General features: G+C 36.5%; 1 protein-coding gene across 6 annotated transcripts in view; it reads right to left on the bottom strand.

The window, feature by feature from the left end:
- Smg7 (SMG7 nonsense mediated mRNA decay factor) overlaps positions 1-19,767 on the bottom strand; it is a 67,931-nt gene that overhangs the window by 33,147 nt on the left and 15,017 nt on the right. For 4 of the 6 annotated variants that reach the window (XM_027417366.2, XM_027417370.2, XM_027417369.2 and 1 more), the window contains exons 2-4: positions 10,180-10,318; positions 2,673-2,704; positions 174-291 (exon numbers count right to left, since the gene is read on the bottom strand). In XM_027417366.2, the coding sequence (XP_027273167.1) occupies positions 174-291; positions 2,673-2,704; positions 10,180-10,283 (254 nt within the window). In that variant the 5' untranslated portion in view covers positions 10,284-10,318. Of the gene's footprint in view, positions 1-173; positions 292-2,672; positions 2,705-6,013; positions 6,107-10,179; positions 10,319-19,767 lie in introns of all 6 variants that reach the window. The other 2 variants (XM_027417368.2, XM_027417367.2) reach the window with 2 other exon arrangements.

Here is a 19,767-nt window from a genome sequence, read left to right as displayed (position 1 = left end):
TGAGAAAACACTAACGGTTAAATGTTTGTTTAAAAAAAAAATCACAACTATTAGAATTTTTTTTGAAAAAGGTTACATTAGAGTAAGGTGAAGGATTAACAACTAACCATAATGTTTCAGAATCTTGAAGTGATTCCCGATTGCACGGGAACATCTCAAATGATAATACTTACAGATCCTGTTCTACTTTCTTGTCTAAAGCATATTCCAGATCAGTAACTAGCATTTTCTGGTACAAGTCCTGCAGAGCTTGCCTGGACGTCCAGACCTCAGCTGGACCCAGCTTAGAATCTGCGTAACAAAACAAACAAAACATCACATAGTTAAGTCACTCAATCCATAAGGCACATCAATGATTCCTTTCTCTCCATCCACTGATGAATAAGTTTTATGTCACTATATTTCAAATGACTTTCACCTTCTGCCTTTTGGCTAAAGACTAAATTTGATTTAAAATGTTTGTTTGTCTTTTAGCTATTTTTTAAAGTCATGTGAGTGTGTGTATGTGTGTGTGAGTGTCTGGGTGTAAGCACTAGGTGAGCAGAGCAAAGAAGAGAATTAGGCATCCTGTTATCACTTTTTACCTGTTTCTTCGGGGCAAGGTCTCTCACTCAGCCTGCAGCTATGTTTTTCACTGAGGGTGTCAGAAAGTCCCAGTAATCTTCCTGTCTCTACCTTCCCCATTCTGTAATGCTGGGGTTACAGATATGTATGCCCAGAATGATTTTACATGGTTGCTGGACTCTAAACTTCAGTTCCCATGGTCATGCAGCAATAACTCTAGTGTGCTGATATAGTCTCTCCACCCTGGTCTTTCAGCTTTAAAATAATATGAAATTAAAATGGCCACTAAAAAATGATTCACTTTGCTTTGGATTTGTGCCTGTTCACGTCACAGCAGGTCATATATCTCCTAGCAAAACGCTCCATTTAAAATAATGAATTTATATCAAATTGTTTGTTTACCCCTGTAACTGTATCTCTATATTCAAATCATGTTTCCTTTTTATTTTGAATCATTTCTTTCAAGGGTCCCCCAAATTTTTCCTATCAGCTCACTATCCAGCAGATGCCTGGATTATTCCTACTCTATTATGCTACTCCTATTCTAACAGTGAGAATTATTTTCATGAATGGTACATGGCCACCCAAGGCACTTCTGTAATCATTCTATACTATAGCCACTTAATGTGAAGAAAGGCAGAAGCTTGGCATTAAACTGCTCAAAAGACCAAAAGAGTAACTGTGTAGAATAAAATTAGGAAGTCAGGCTCTGATTATATATTTAAGAACTGGGGCCACATTTTCTGCCAAAGTTCTGTAGGGTTTGAACATTTCAAATGCTGACAGTAAGCTGCCTTCATAGAACTACTTAATGAACTTTTCAATTACAATTTTCCAATACCCAGTTTAAACAATTTAATTTCATCTAGAAGTTAGCTGTCACAATTTCCATTCCTCTTTAGGTTGGCCATTAGTATTTATAATATTCAGCAAAGAGAATGCGCTGGATGTTTGAGTTAACACAGAGGTTTGCTAGCCAGTAAGAATTGGGTCTTATAAAGTGTTTCTGTTCATATGTTTGGGGACAGGATCTCACTGTGTAGTTAAGGCTAGCCTTGAGCTTGTGCTCCTCCCACTTCATTTCCCATGTGCTGGGGTTACAGGTGTGTGCTACCACACTGGGCTTTAGGGGAAGTCATTCAAATGTTCAATGCTTTGGGAAAAATAGATGGTATATGCAGCTTGATGCTATCCCATACACATAATACAGACAGAACTTTTAATGCCAATTTAAGAATATAATGACAGTGGTATTACACAATGTGGACGATGGCCACAAATGTGTTGAGAAGGAAAGCAGTGAATATACTGTAAGCCTTCTCTCTTTTTGTCTTGTTTCTTATGAAACAATAATCAGGTTCCTCATAAACATTAGCCTATAACAGGCTAAACTGAATGAAAAATACCACCTAGTAGTTAGTATATTCCCTCCTCGATTATAAATCTTGGACAAAATGCTGAATTCTTCATGGGCTAGCCACACAACTAAATTCCTTCCAAACTAGATTATTATTTATTATCACGTACCCCGCTGACAGGTTAGGATAACACATGCTGTTATAAAGAAAATGCTGATCACTAGCTTTGAATTATCTGTTTATTTTAGCAGCTAAGTCCAAAATTCTTCCCAAAGGGCTTTCACCATTACTCAGAGCAGAAAGATGCATGAGAAAATGCAGCTCTCTGAATTTCATACTTTCAGTGCAGTTTCTCTGTAAACAACTTTCCTGAAGGGCTTACCTACTACTGAGGTTTGAGTCACTATACGCTGAAAAGAGCATTTGCCCAGGAAAATATTAATCAAACATAGCTTTAGATAGTTTCAACGGGGAGTGAATTAATATATTATTAATAAAAGGTTCATAAAATTAAATTATCATATGCATTAATAGTAATTCAAATGTGGCATATAGGACATTAAACTCCTGAGAAGTATTTAAGGAAGAACCCAAAGTGTAAGACCAATAAACATCTAGAATAAAGTTATTATTGCTTTTGGCAACCAGCACAGGGCTTGGTACTATACCTACTATGTGAAAGGGAATTTTCTTCCATTAACGTAATAGAATATTAAAAAAAAAAAAAAAAAGCATTAAGACAGCCAATACCTGTCATTTCAGCCTTCAGGACTTCTGCCTGCCTAGATAAGAAAAAAAGAACATGAATTAAAAAAAAAAAAAAACAACCCAAGTCAAAGAAATATAATTACATTGAATTATCAAGTGAAACAATGCATTAAAATAAGGGTAATAGTTAGGAAATTTATGCCCTCCTCTAACATCCAGTATAGCATTGGGTCTTGACAAATTGATATCACAACTTACAAATTACTTCACAGATTAAACTCTTCCTCAAAGGAGTTCAGTTTCTTCTCCAAATCTAACTGTAGCAACAATATATTACAAGGTATTCCCCCAGTGCCTTGAAGCCTAGTTTGTTTTCAATTTACTGGTTACTATCAACATTTCAAATTTTCACTCTTCTCAAGCTGCTTGTTCCTGGTCCCTTTTCCCACCGACAAATGACAGTTGCATAGCCTGGCTCTGGGAAAACAATTCACATGACTGGGCATTTGCCAGATTTACAGAGCCCTCTCCCCTTGTGAGATCAAAGTTCATTTCAATGGAATGCTCCTTCTAGCATTTCATCAGGACTTGAGTTTTCTTTCCTTTTTTTTTTTTTTTTTTTTTTGACAATCTTGAGAGTTCCCTTACTTTTGGATCTTTCAACCTCTTTGGCATTCAAACATGTTCAAATTTCCCATACATTAAAAAAACCAAAACACAACTAGTATTTCCCCTCTGACCTCATAGCCCATCCTTAATTCTATTCTTCATTCTCTTATGAGTGTTTTTTTCCATCTTGGTAGTTTTATCAAGGCTTTCAAGCTGTGGAAGGCAACCCCCCAGAAGTCCTTCATACCTACCTTCTTCCAAAGCCTTAGACTACCAATTCCAGAGACATGCTGTCCTCTAAATACCTACTGAACTTTCACTGCACTATTTCTTTAGTCACCCTCCCATGTCATAGCCATTCCTCATGTGAACTAGTGCAAAAGATATTTTTGAATGCATGCTTATCTTACCAACTATCCACCAGAACTTAGTGATTTAGTGGCTTTCCACTACAAAGTCTTCAGTGATAAATTCTGTAGTCTCTGAACTCTTTGCTTTCACCACTCATCTCTCTTTATTGTAGTGGTCTGTCCCTGGGCTAAGAACACCACCTCCTTTTACTGGCTAACAACCACTCAAGCTTTGTGTCTGAGTCAGAGCACTACACTTCCTTGGGAACCATATCTGGAGTAAAGAAATGGTTTGGCTACCAAAGTCACTTTATAGTAGATAAGTATCACAGCTTTTAAAAACACATCATCAGAATCCCTTTTCACTAGCATATTGCTTAACAGGAACTCTAAAACATGCTTTCCCACAAGGTTCTGGTGTTCTCTTGCATAGAAGAATGATTATAGTTAACCATACATGTTGACTATCTTAACAGCCAGAAAAATAGATTTTGAATGCTATCTCCACAAAGTGATAAATACTGGGTGCCAAACATCCTGAGGCTGGATCATTAACAAATGATGAATGCACTCAAACATCACACTGTACCCTCTGTATGTGTGATTACATGTCAGCTAACATAAAAATTTGAAGGTTATTACAACATAAGATTTCCATTCCAAAAGAACTAAAACTGGAACACTAGATCATTAAGGCACCAAACATTTTACAGAAAGCACTATTTTCCATAATTATTGTATAGCAACTGTAAATTTTTAAAAATTGTTTTTATTTCAGGTGTACGGGTGCTTTGCCTGTGTCCTAGTTTTTTGTCAACTTGACACAAGTTAGTCATTTGAGAAGACGGAACTGCAGCTGAGAAAATGACTTCATCAGACTGGCCTGTGGACAAGCCTGCAGGGCATTTTCTTGTCTGATTAGTTAGGTGGGAGGGCCCAGTTCTAGGTGCTACCACTGGGCAAGTGGTCTTGAGTTGTACAAGAAAGTGAGTCGATTAAGTAAGCAAGACAATTTCCTGACTTTCCTCCCTAAGTTGCTTTGGTCATGGTGTTTATCAGAGTAACAGTAACCCTAACAAAGACAGTCTACATGTACAACTGTGCACCACTTGTGTGCCTGGCACCAGCAGAGGCCAGAAGACGGTATTCAGAGAACTCAGTTATAAAGGGTCATCAGCTAACATGTAGGTGGGAATGGAACAAGCATCCTCGGAAGAGAAGCCATTGTTCTTATGACTCCAGCCCCCATGATTGCAAATTTTAACTTATATTTCAGTAAAATATAAAATGAGTCCTTTTATTTTTGTAGTCTTTAAAAATATCCACTGCGAGTGTGTGTGTGTTTTAAAAAGAATCACAATGGGGACTAATACAAAAGAAACTACCAATATAAATGAACAATACCAATACAAATGAACAATACCCACTAGTTAGCTATGCTTCGCTGTGGAGCAATCCTTTTGTATTCTATGAGTATGTATTATTCTCATTGGTTTATAAAAGCTGGTTGACCAATAGTCAAGCAAAACTTATAGGTGGGATGATCAAACTGAGGATATAGGGAGAAAGAAGGGTGGAGTCAGAGTGAGATGTCAGCCAGCCGCTGGAGGGAACAAGGCGTACTTGAGGACAGGTAAAAAATAGAATAGAAATGGATTAATTTAAATTTAAGAGCTAGTTAGTAATAAGCATGAGCTATCAGCCAAACATTTATAAATAATACTAAGTCTCTGTGTGGTAATATAGAAGCAATTTCCAGGATGGGGGCGGGGCCCAGATCGGATGGAAAAACTCCTGCCTACAATGCTTAGTACTGAATGCTATATACCAAATTTCATCTTTCAGATAGTCCAGCCTCACTGATCACTTTAGGTCTTAACTTTCACATTTAAAAAAATTTTTAACAAGGTTACTAGCATATGACCTTAAAAATCCAGAGTCACACAACTTAAACAATCCATACCCTCTCCTCTACTAGTCACAGCTGCCCTGTCTTTTTCCAAAAATGGAATACTCTCCCGTCTGTGAAATTTTAAGTTTTCCCTCTAAAGGAGAAAAAACAAGCAAACCCCAAAACAAATAGCAAACTATATTCCAACAATTCTTGATAAAGAACTTCAACAAATTAATATTAATTTAGTCAATGCTCATATAGATATAAGCATCTTTAAAAAAACAAAAATCAGCCGGGCATTGGTGGCGCACGCCTTTAATCCCAGCACTCGGGAGGCAAAGGAATCTCTGTGAGTTTGAGGCCAGCCTGGTCTCCAGAGCGAGTGCCAGGATAGGCTCCAAAGCTACGCAGAGAAACCCTGTCTCAAAAAACCACAAACCATCACCAACAAAAACTCAAAGCCTGCCTCCCCCCCCCCCCCCTCTGGCTGGGCTGAAATTTGCTGTAGAACAGACTGTCTTTGCACTTACAAGATACACCTGCCTCTATGGTGCCATCTGTCCAAATGTCCTCCTCAGAAGAATATGTGAGCAATGGTGTGGTGTGCTCATTCTTACTTAAAACTGAAATAATCAGTGAAAGGAATGAAAATACCAAGAATTAAATCACCATACTCTTCATAATAAAACAGCACAGTTAGATAGTTATAAAATGCAAAACTTTCAAAATATTATATATAGTGTCTTTAGGTTTTTAGTTTGTTTTGTGTATTCTGGTATATAGTACCAGCCGGCCTTAACTTCCATGATCATCCTGCCTTAGTCTCCCCCGAGTGCTAGGACTGCAGGTGTGTTACCACATTCAGTAGCTCTTAGTCATTCATTAAGAGAAATAAACTCTGTCTGTTAAACAATAAAAAAGATAAAAGAGAGATTAAAGGGCTGAAAAAAAGTTTGGATCAACAACAATAAATACACTGGAAGCTACAATCTGAAACAATTCACATGGAGATAACATAATCAATACCTATAAATATATTTAATGCATTCCAATCACTAGCTACTGTAAGAGCTAACATTACATTATAGCACCACTGCTAGACACTGTTTTAAGGGCCTTGTGCAAGTAATCATTTAATGTAAACTGAGTGCTTTACACTTCTCCATTTTATACTTGAAAACATAAGCAAATACATAGAGGTTAAGTAACAAGCCATGGTCACAGAGTTAGTAGTAGTACTTGAACTCAACAGTTTGGCTTCAGAGTTTAGTTCTTAATCACTACAGTTAAGCTCTTTTATTTTTAAGAAAATAAAACTCAAATATATGATAGTAATAGGCTATAGTACTAGGATACACAAAACAAAGACCTTTCTCCTTGAACTTCAAACCCACTTTCCCTGTTTAAAAGAAAAAAAAAATCAAAACCATTCTAACACACAGCTATCAAAACAAAACACACAAATGCTAAGCCACTTTCTTTCATTTTGGGAGAGCCAAGGTGGGTTTTTAACTTACTTTGTCCACGTGTTCAACATATAGTTATAACAAACAATTTAGGATATTTACATTATTTACCTATTATAGTCATAATACATAGTCATATAGTTCATAATGTACTTATGAACACACAGAAACACAAATATATAGATCTCTAGACAGCAAGTTTCCTAATAATAAACTGGAGAAAAACTATTGCTGTACTGCTGACTGCCATTTAGAAGAAACTCTAGGGAACTAGATGCTGTTACTTTGAGTTTTCCTCAGTTCAGGTTAATGAAAATATGAACTTGCTTTCTCTCAGGCTATAAAATCTTTGTAAATGCTAATGTGCTACATCAGCATTTCTCAACCTGTGGGTCGTGACCCCTTTTAGGATCAAATGACCCTTTCACAGGGGTCACAGATATCCTGCACATCAGAGATTTACATTACAATTCATTACAGTAGCAAAAGTACAGTTATGAAGTAGTAACAAAAATAATTGTATGCCAGGCGTTGGTGGCACACGCCTTTAATCCCAGCACTCAGGAGGCAGAGACAGGTGGATCTCTGTGAGTTCGAGACCAGCCTGGTCTACAAGAGCTAGTTCCAGGATAGGCTCCAAAACCACAGAGAAACCCTGTCTCGAAAAACCAAAAAAGTATGATTGGGGGGTCACACAACATGAGGAACTGTATTAAAGTGTCGAAGCATTCAAAGGTTGAGAACACTGCTCTACACCATGCATTCACGCCATGATCTATATTCTTTGAGTACATGTATATAGTTTCTGAAGGTCCATTCTGATCTAGGAATTTCAAGGATGAGAACAAAGACAAAACTAGTAAGACAGTGAAACAGACAAAGTCAAAAGCTACATATGAAGCTGGAGAACCAAGGAAGGCAGCAGATTATGAGAAGACTTGCATGCTGAGTTTAAGAGTTCAAATTCAGTCTTGTAATAGGAAATCAATGCTGAATTCAAAAAAAAAAGTATATCAGCACTGTTAGGTAACTTTGTGTCTGTGGGCACTGCACACACGTAGGGCACATCACACACATCACACACACATCACACATGGGACAATGACACCAGATATATGAAGCACAGATTAAAGGTCAAGACTGGAAATGAGACAGGGATAATACTGCTAAGTAGAAAAACTCCTTTCTAAGAAATCTGTAAAGTTAAACTAGTGGAGACAACACAGAGCAGAGAAGAGTATCACTTCATTCAGGTAGTTAGCTTGGACAGGAGGTACTTTTGAAAGCTGAAGTGAACAGGCATGCATTTAGAGATGACAATTGTTATGAAGAATAAATAAGACAAAGCACGTTAAGTGACATCTCAAAGAAGGACAATCTGTGACCAGCCAACTATTAGCTAGTCTGGATTCTAACTGTCAGCAGGTGTCCCTTCCCCTAATGCTTTCTGGGATCTCTTCTGAAAGAACACATGAATTAAAGACAATAGTTCAAAGTGGCAGTCAAAAACCTGAGTTCTTTACTTCCACATAATGCTTAAGGACAGAAAGATAAGTTACTTAGATGCCACGAAACTGTTTTATATGAACACAAAATAAAACCAATATATTTTTAGTATGAATAGAAAATAACATTGGTGGCAGAAATAGAATACAAAAGAACTGAGTCAGGATTTTTGTCATTTCTCTCTAACCATCAGTTATGATTATATCTGATTATTTCAAAGTAACATTTAAAAACTTGAGATTCGATAACATATGAAGCAAATAATAAATAAATGACTGAAATGCCATAATGACAACAGAACCAAAATCCAGCAATGAAAAACCAATAGTCTAATAATATAATTTAGTAATGATATTATTTGCTAGGTATTCGTGTCATGCTTGCATATAAAATCTTTACATCCCACCCAGCATAGAGGTGGAATGCCTGTAACATACCAACAGTCCCAAGGATTGAAAGTATGGGGTCATCCCTGGGTGAAGTTCAAGGCTAGCCCTGGCTACATATCAAGGCTCTACCTTAAAACACAAAACAACAACAAAAAGGGGGAGGTGGGGTAGGTAGGGACGTAGCTCAGTAGTAGAATGCTTATTGAGTCGTATCCAATAGTCCATGTTTGACCCTCAACACTGAAAACAAGCAAACAACTTTAAATTTCAGTCATTCTATCGGGTAAGTACAATGTACACATTTTGTTGATGAGGAAACAGGGATAAGGGATGAAATAATTTTCCCACTGTCACATGATAGAAAGTAGTAGAGTTCTGATTCTACCTTGCAATGAGATTCTAGAACCATAGCTCATCAGCATTATAAAAATGTTGCAGGTTTTCTGAAATGAAGTAGCTACAAATGTCACCATCAATCATGGTATCAACTTACAGGGGCAACCATCACCTCTACGTGTAAAACAACATCTCTGATATTAATCAGACATGTTATGCCATTTTAAGATGCCACAGCAGGAGTTACCAACTGGCCATGTAAAAGAGGTCTTCATGACATTTAATTGTATCCATGCTGACATATAGAACCCAGAACTGATGTTTCCTGCTTTCAAATAAAATCACTAACTGTATAAAAGGAATTTTCCTCAACTCTAAAGAATAATTTATAAGATGAATCTCAGCAAGCTGCAAGATGGCTCAACAGTTAAAAGCATTGGCTATTCTTCCAGAGGACTCAGGTTCATTTTCCAGCACTGATGTGGTGGCTCCAGTCCCAGGGTATTCAACACCCTCTTCTGGATTCTGCATACTGCATGCTTGTGGTGTACACACACACACGCACGCACCGTGCTTGGGGAGGGGGGGAGGGAGAGGGAGAGGGGTAGCAAAAACACCCATATACATAAGATAAAAATAAAAATTTTATATGAAAAATATAAATCACATGTCCCTAAGCTTATAAATACTCAGAAACTTTATATCTAAACATACAAATTTCTGAAATGTGTTTCAGTACATTTTTAAACGTTTCCTTGGATGACAAGACATCAATGTTAATATCTAAGTAAGCCTAACAGCTTAATTTCTCACAAAGCCACATGAGTAAAATTATAATTTCTCACAGTCACATGATGTAAAAATAGAATCTTTAGCATATCCTTCCCCATCCTTCAGAAAGTCTCAAATTCTTTTTGTAATATCCACAGAATATAAAAATTTTAATATATACCTTGGAAATTAATAACAATGCAGAAATCCCTTGAAATTTAATCCTACCTAATATTACTTGATTTCAGATGCTCCTCTGATTTCAAGTTTTCGGTCCTCATCTGGGACTTAAATGAAACGTTTTCTCCCACAATGACTATCTGCAAGAACATCCACTTTCTCACAAGGTAGAATGGTTTAAGACACTCTAGATAGAGGAGAGGAGGAAAATATGAGTTAACACAAAAAACAGAGAATGCCCCTGGGGAAAAAACTTTTAAAAATTTATTTGAAATGACTTAATGCAAAAAGCAAAGGAAAAATAACAGTTTTTCTTCTTTTTATATTAGTTTCTTAAAACACCTTTAAATGTTGTTTTGTATGTATTTCTAACAGATTTTGGTTTTAGATCCTAAACAGTGCACTCATGTACTTCACTGTTTACAAGCTGAGTGATCTCTACAGGATAGTATAACACCAGTTTCCTAGCAGGGATCTGCAGAGTGAGACTGCCCTGTTATAACATCAAAACAGATGGACTCTCTGTTTTGAGACAGGGTTTCTTTTGTAACAGTCCTGGCTGTCCTGGAACTCACTTTGTAGACCAGGCTGGCCTCGAACTCACAGAGATCCACATGCCTCTGCCTCCCGAGCACTGGTATTAAAAGCTTGAACCACCACTGCCCAGCAACAAATGGATTCTTTACCAATAGAAAAATCACATAAAAACAATTAAACCACAGGTACAGATGGTATGAACAATGTTTTTAAATTCTAAGATCAGCAAATGTCAGGTTTTTAGGTTTTCATTCGGTCACTCAACAGTATTTGGTCATTTTTATGTGAGACACTGCATTTAGGAACAGGTAACAGTCCTCCCTAGTGATTTAATATAAAATGTATAAACAGATGATGAACAAAGAAGCAGGTAATAGAAGGTAGTGATTAAAAGTGTGGTTCCAGAATAATGTGTGATAGAAAGTAAGCCATAGGAAAAAACAATTTCTAACTCAAAAGATTTGGTTAAAGTGAGGTAATTATTGGTTACTGGTCATTATTTTCATTTATAGTTCTTATGTGCTAGACATTATACTGAAGTGTTCTATGTGATCTCACAGAATGAGAGCATAGAAGAGACACTGCCATGTGTTTTTTTTTTTACTTAGACTGCCTGGGTTCAAATGAAGCTCTGCTAGCCATGGACCATAAGGTGAATCACTGCTCTATGTCCCAGTTTGGTTATAAGATGGAGATAATTAAATAAGCTCAGAACTGAGATGTTCTGAGAACGAAGGAAAATAACAGAAGTCATTACTACTGTAAGCACTGGGGGGAAAGGTCACCCATTATTGCATTTGTCTTTATCATTTATAGTTAATTACAACTCCTAACCAAACAAAAAAATGTTACTGCTTTCTTCTACCAATTAGAAAAGAGAAGCTAGGAACTTTTATGTATCAATTTTAAAATAGAACACAGGTTTTTCATAATTTTTACCACTAAAATGTATCTTAACTGAAATATCAAACTGTGGGAAGGAGCTTTGCTGCTACACTTTCAAAGCATATATTCATGGGAAAGAATGAGATAAAGCAATTTCAACTTCCTTGACATAATAGGAAATCAAATGGCAAAGCTCTGACTCTGGCTCACAGAGCCTCCGTCCCTTGCTATTCTGCCTCTCTGTATCTTTATTTGTGCTTTCACTCAACCTGGAATACTCATTTTTCTCATCTGGCCAAGTATTCTTGGCTAGAGAAATAAGGGAGCCCTTACTTGTCTCTCTAAATCCGATTCTGCTTTCATCCAAGTGGAATCTATGTAGTATGTATCACACAGTAAATAACTGCATTGAAATTAAACATCTGAGACCCACAACAAACCAGTTCAATAGTCTACATAATTAAACAAGAAATTTAGATTAGGTTTGTCAACGACGAGAATGTTATTTCTTCTGATCTCAATTTTTATATTAGATGATATACCAGAGCAATAGTTTTCAATTGGCTTTAAAAAAAATACTTCATTATTTCTTTGTATTAACACTTATACCTTCCTGAAGTATTCAGGCAAACTATTTAAAACATTAAAATGAATAAACAGGTCCTACAACAGAAAAACTTGAAAAGAAAGCAATTTTAATTAAATTAGCAGCATGATAGATAAATGGTCAGAAAAGAATACATAAAAACAATAGTGAAGTAATCAGATATTTGTATTTGGGAACAGCAGAAGTAGGATTAACAGAATACCAAATCAGGGCACAAATTTGAAAGAATAGAAAATGCAAGTGAAACTATTGTTAACGCAAATAAAAAGAAAAATGAAACCCCTCTATACTAAAATGGCCAAATCCAGAACTCTGACAAAACCAAAATGTCGATGAGTATGTGGCTCAACAAGCACTCTCCCTGGTAGTGGCAGCACAAAGCAGTACAGCTAATGGAGAACAGTACGGCAGTTTCTCACTTATACTCATCACATAATTCAGGAATTGTGATTCCACCACCTACACAAACAAAATGAAAATTTATGTCTATACAAAACCTGCACACAGATGCTTCACTATTATCAAATCCTGGAAGCAACCAAGATGCCCTGCAACAGGTTAATAATCTATTTATTGTACATCCTGACAACTATTTATTATTTAGCATATGAAAAAGGAGAAAGAAACCTTAACACATATTGTTAAGGGAAAGAAGCAATCTCAAACAGCTAAATATGTGATTTTTAACTGTATGACAAACTGGAAAGGAAAACTATAGTGACAGAAATAACTTCAGTGAGAACTTAAAAGTGCTCTGAAAATATTAAGTCTAAAAAGGAAAGAAAAAACAAAAACAGGAGTTTTGATTCTATCCTTTGACACTGGAAAAAGTAATCCTAGGCTTTTACATAATGTAAAGTACCAAATACATTTAGAGTACAAAGTCCACCTTCCTAACTTGCAGCAGGAATATAATACTGGAGATGAGCAAGTTAATTAAATAGCTAGCAGCAATAGTTAAGACACTGAGTTAGCTATTACAGTATACAAAGAATATTCTCTACTTCTAGGTGATCTCTGAAATTAAAGATATGCAAAAGCCAATTTTTACCAGAAAACATTACTTAGTCCACATTCTCAGTTTTATCGAGACAACTCCTTTTTTACTGGCTTTAATATCTGAGTTAAGAAGTGGATTCCATAATCAAATAATTTAACAAACTAACCCTGATACAGGTCATAGAGAGCCTATGGTACATTATTTTGGCTCCTGCCCTCTGAACCCTTCTCAACTCTTTTTCATATACTGACTTGGTTTGTCATGACACTTTCTTTGACACAGAGACTTGACATGCATTTGTGCTTGCCCTTTTCTAACACCGCCACCACAGAATGAAGCTGAGGATGAAAGACCACTTAAAAGAGATCTGATTTTCTCAACTATTACAGCCATCCAAGACAAGTAAATGAATTAGACCGTGAAAGTCAGCACTAACTTGAGTTAGCTTAAGAGATGAAGGCTTTTGAGCAAAACCTCTGGAGATTTTGAAGACATGGTATGACCTCTCAGATTTATCAGGTTCCACTGAGCTGTTATATTAAGCACTGACTGACTTACCAATAGGCAGCAATGATGAGATGGTAGATGTGACCAGACTCTAGCAAATAACATTTGTTAACAGACAGATGCTGGGTATGGGAGATGGACCAAGATGGCTCCATGGTTTTCAACAGAAAAAAAAAACTGGGAGAATTTAGCATTTACTAATAGAGAAGCAATAGAAGTAGTTTTTAGAAGGAAAGAGTTCACTGGGGATCAACAATACTTGGCAGGTGGTGCTATATAAAAGCATTTGCTATTTTTTGATAATGATAAAATCTGAGATTATTAGATTATTATCATTATTATATTATCTAATAATCTGAGATTATTAGATATGCAGGGCAATGTCAGTTGCTCTTTTAGGAATCTGGGGTTTAAAGGAATGAGTACTAGTGCTCATCCAAAAATCACCAGTATGCAGATGTGGCTTTAGCTATGTGGAAGTCACTGAAGATCTTATTAAAACAACTTTTCTTTGGAAAAGTGGGGCATAATAAGACTATAGATGTTTTCAACTGTGACTGAGTGCAGACAGGGTCTTGCTTTGTAGCCCAGGCTGGCACTGAAAATTCATGGCAATCCTGTCTCGGCCACTTCTCCCAACTTACAAAGGGTTTTTAAGAGGGGCACACAACATTTGTTTATAAGAGAGGATAGGATAAGAAACAGACGAAAGATCTAATAGAGAGGGAAGAAATGGGTAAAAACCATTTCCTGATAGCCACAGGAACTTGCCTGAGTATTCTGTATGTCTGGGAAGGACGGTATAGAAGCTACCTGGGAAGGGGCCAGTGGAGAAGAACCAAAAGCTTGAGAGCAGTCTAGGCTACAATACAAGTTCAAGACCAGTCTGTTTTAAAATACAAGTATTGAAAAAGGGGTCGGGGGCATAGAGATGTATAGTTTAATGGCAAAGCATTTGCCTAGCATTAAGAACCTGGGTTCAATTCCCAGTGCTACCAGACATATATAAAATATGCATAAAGGGAAAAAAGTTCCTAAACTAAATCAAATTAACAGTGAATTTAGAGAGAATGAATAACTACTAATAGTTTCTGGGAGCCTACTATACATATAGTAAAACACACAAACAATTCAGAGCTTTTCATAGCAACCTGAGATTTCTCCAATTCTATAAAGACTTTATAGGAAACTTGCCAAAGATGTCAAAGACTTAGCACTGGAATCCAAACCCAGAATTCTAGAGCCTAAACAGTTTCATAATACACAACATTTCACTTTCAAGGCTCATGTAGTCACACCTTAATTATAAACATTGACTACTGCTTATGATTTAAGCCACCATTTTAAACAGTGTGCAATTCATCTACACGTCTCCTTTTACTAAAGCTGAAGAAGTCCAGGAAATCATCTTGGTTTTTAGCTTCTAGCTCAAGCTCTTTGCTAGGTTTCTTTATACCCTCTTCTCTCAGCTAAACACCCCTCCTTCCATTTTTAGAAATGTTCTAGTTAAAAAGACAATTACCACAAAACATAGGTATTCTATAATTTCTTGCATAAATGATATAGAACTATCACCTACATACTTCCATGGAAACTGATAGAATGCTCCTGGAAGAAACTAAGACATCACAAGTAAAAATTTTTATGGCTTTCTCTAGCCTAGAGCCAAATGCTGTTCGAAGAAAAAGCTCATGAACATATAATTTTAAGGACTGTTTTATGTCTTCATGCCATCCCATTTTCTTTAGTAGTATCCTAATATATAAAGGTCACACAGAACCTAAACTTCTGTTTGTGATTCAAATATCATCAAAATTCAGATTGCCAATTTTCCTGAAAAGATCAAGTATTTCCCCAAACTGATACCTAGATTAAATGCGCAATAAACTGCAAATGTTTAACCAAAGAAAACCTATAGTCATTTTAATAGAAGAAAACCTTAAAAGCAAACAAAGAAAATAAAAACATTCTGTAAGGAGTAATTAAGAACTACCACTGAATTCCTATAAGAATAAAAGGCAAGTGAGAGGCATCATTTTCAAAGTACAGAAAAAAGAAAAATTCAACTCAATTTTATACCCAACAAAAATATCTTCCAAAACCAAAGAAGTACACAAACTAAGGACTTTTATGCCAACAGACTGATACCCACAAAGAGTATTAAAATAAAAGCTTTTCAGGATGAATGATACCAAATGGAAACTTGAACTAAACAGAGAGGTGACAATTTCAATAAATAATAGACCTATGAGTAAATATAAAGTAGCATTTTTCTTGCTTTAAATTTTTTAAAATTATGGTCTACTTTAAGCAAGAAATACTAGATTAGAGAGATTAAAAGAAATACAGATGTTTGATAACGGTAAAAGGCAAAAAGAAGGGGAGCGTAATGAGGCCAGGTATGGCACTATATGTCTTGAATACTAGGACTCTGGAGGCTGAAGCATGTTGAGGCCAACATGGTCAATATGAGATACTTTCTCCAAATACATACACACAAGACAGAGGGGAGGGAAGAGTAAACAAAATAAAAGTATACTGTTACAATGTTTTACATTAACATTTAATAAGCAGAAATAAAACAAAAAAAAGGAAAAACAGAAAAATCTCCATTTAGACACTTCGAATTTCATCTTTCAGCTGGGCGGTGGTGGTACACACCTTTAGTCCTAGCACTCAGGAGGTAGAGGCAGGTGGAGTTCAGGGCCAGTCTGGTCTACAAGAGCTAGTTCCAGGACAGTCTCCAAAGCCACAGAGAAACCCTGTCTCGAAAACCAAAAAAAAAAAAAAAAAGGAGGAGGAGGAGGAAAACCAGTAAGGTTAGATCAATAGTACCAACCAACCTATCTGATTAATATTTATAGAATATTCTGCCCAGCAAAACACTTTTCCCAAATGTTTGGGAAACTATCACATGAAGTCACTGAGATAAAGAATAAACTGAACCATAAAACAAATCTTCATAAATTTAAAAGAACTAAAATCACATAAATACAAATCAATTTAGAAAGCCAACTATTTGCTCACATTAAGAAATGTTTGCCAAATTCTGCAAATATCTAAAAAAAAAAAAAAGAAAGAAACTATTTCTAAAGAACCAGAAATCAAAGGTGCAATCCCAAGAGAAAATTTGAAAATGTTTTAAACCAAATAAAAATGGAAATGTGTATAATGTGTGGTATGCAGCAAAGGCAGCAGGGAGGCTTTCGGAGCTTTGAACATTTATACGGGAGAGGCCTAAAAGCACTGCTCTGAGCATATCTTGTAAGAAGCTTTACACTCTGCTCAGATCAAATGAAATGAAGAAAACAATGTAAGGAAAATAAACAGAAATATGTGAGACCAAGTCATTTATTTGGGGAACACTTATAATCACCCCTCAAATGATCTATAGTTATAATGCAATTTCAATAAATACCCCCAACATATGGTTTTTTGATGGAAATTGGTGGGCTTCATGTTTATATGGAATCACAAGCACTTATAACTATAACAATTGTTATAATAGTGAGCAAGACATCTTGGTGGGTTGAATCCAAACCATGGTGGATGAGCGACAGATAAGGTAAGCAAACTGTTCTTGTGTGGCGTTTTGTTGGGAGAAGGAAACGGGAATGGGGGGGGTCTGTCTTCTGGGGACAAGAGAAAGAGAGACCGAGACAGAGGGGGGCTGCCTCTTTAGAAAGCTAATGAATGGGGCTTATCTCTTAAAGGGACTTTTTGCTCATGAGAACAGGGCCTTATGCAGCCACAAAGCACATGACATAGTGCATGACATATAGACGTATACCCCTAAATTTGGGGATTTTATGTTAACCTGATTTCAAAACCTATAAAAGCTGGGCAGTGGTGGTGCATGCCTTTAATCCCAGCACTCGGAAGGCAGAGGTAGGCAGATCTAGTTCAAGCCAACCCACTCTATGGATTTCCAGGATAGCCAAAGCTACACAGAGAAAACAAAACAAAACAAAACCTGCTAAAGAGCTATGGTAAGCAAATGAAAGGGGAAATATATAGAACAAGAGTCACAAATAACCAACTACTTGATGTACTTCTTGTGGTGGCTTAATAAGAACGGCCCCCATAGGCTTATATATTTGAATACTTAGTCATCCACAAGTGGCACTGCTTACAAGGATTAGGAGGTGTTACCTTGTTGGAGGTAGATGTGGGCTTGTGGAGGGAGTATGTCACTGGGGTGGACTTTGAGGTTTCAGAAGCCCAACAAAAGCCCAGTGGCTGTCTTCCTGATGCCTGCCTGTGTATGGAGATGTAGAACTCTCAATGACCTTTCCAGCATGCTACCATGCTTCTCGCCTTGATAATGGATTAAACATCTGAAATTGTGAGCAATCCCCAATTAATGCTGTCTATGGTCATGGTGTCTCTTCACAGCAATAGAGCACTAAAACACTGTGTATATGTGAATGTGTTTTTATATTTAGCCAATTTTTGACAAAGGCACCAAGGAATTTAAAGGAGAAAAAAATTCTCAACAAATGATGCTATAACAACTGGATGAAAAAAAATTTAACTAGAAAACAGCCTCAATATATCACAATACATACAAAATAGAGTATAGATTTAATCTATAAAATTTCTAAAAGAAAATTTAGAAGTAAATGGAGTATCTCTTAACTACTAACTTTGGTTTAAATGTTCTGTCTCCTCCCAAATGTATGCAACAATATTAAGAGATGCTGACTCCTGGAAATGAATGCCATATAAAGGCATGGGACTAGTACCTAAAGGAACTAGTATGAAGAATGGGACTAGTACCTTATAAAGGGACTAAAGAGAACTAGCAAAGGCTTTTTGTGACCATGCTCTCAGACCCCATGCCAACACCCAGAATGGACTTCATACTCCAAAGCAGGGAGAAATAAATCTCTGTTGTTTGAATGATCGAACTAGATTAGAAGACAATGTGGCTGGCATCTTGTGATAGCAGAGGAAAAGGAAGTAGTCTGTGTTGTTTCTAAACATAATGCTTACTTGAATTAAACTGCTTTTGTAAATGCAAATTCTTGATTCATATACATGACTGGGAGGCGTTAACTAACAGTAGTGTAGCAACATGGTATTACCACTTTTTTTCCCTTGATGTTCTAGTCTTACTTAATTCATATATATTTGCAATAGTAGATCACTAAAAGTCATTAACAGAAGTTGAGTTGGGTATATAACCCAGTTGCTGGCAATGTTCCTCAGTTGGCATGTTGCTTGTCTACCACACACAAAGCTTTGAGTTCAATTTCCAGAAACTCAAAAACCAGGTAAGGTAGCAGGGGCCTGTAATCCCAGTCAGTTCTCTACAACCCCAGCTCTCAGAAGGCAAAGATCTGAAATTCAAGGTTAACCTCAGCTACATAGCTTAAAGTCAGTCTGGATTCTAGGACACTTGGCCTCAAGGGAAGAGAGAAAAAAAGAAAAAGAAAAAAGGTTGAAGTTTACCTTTATCATCAGTGCCTGTTCTGGCCCTGATATCCTTACATAACTATCCCTTGGTATTCAGAGGGGATTAGTTCCTGGCCCTACCAATATACAGATGCTTTAGCTCTCCTAGAAAATATACTACAGTTGTATGTAACTTACACACATCTTTCTATACACTCTAAATCATCTCTGAATTATTTCCAATGCCTAATACAATGTAAATGGTTAGTAAATAAGCATCGGAGGTACTATATAGTTTAGAGAATGAGAATAAGAGAAAAAAAATCCATGCATATTGAACACAGATGCAGTTTTACTGTTATCGCTGGGAAATGAACTGAGGGCTTCAGGAATATGAACTCTATAATGGAACTACCCTTCCCTCCCAGGCCCAAAGGTTTTCTTTCTTTCTTTCTTTCTTTCTTTCTTTCTTTCTTTCTTTCTTTCTTCCTTCCTTCCTTCCTTCCTTCCTTCCTCTTTTTTGATTTATTTTTCCTCAATATATTTGATTCAGGGTTGGCTGTATCCACTAATGAGCTAGCAGAAGTTCTATAATTCCTTCTAGCTTGTTGGATCCTAAGATCTTATACCATAACTGAAAATTATTTGCAATCAGTCTATGCTATGATTTCACTTTACATATTTTTTTTTAATTTATGTGACA

Source organism: Cricetulus griseus, chromosome 5 (genome assembly GCF_003668045.3).
Source record: "Cricetulus griseus strain 17A/GY chromosome 5, alternate assembly CriGri-PICRH-1.0, whole genome shotgun sequence".
Lineage (NCBI taxonomy): Eukaryota > Metazoa > Chordata > Mammalia > Rodentia > Cricetidae > Cricetulus > Cricetulus griseus.
This window is presented reverse-complemented; position numbering and strand designations above follow the sequence as displayed.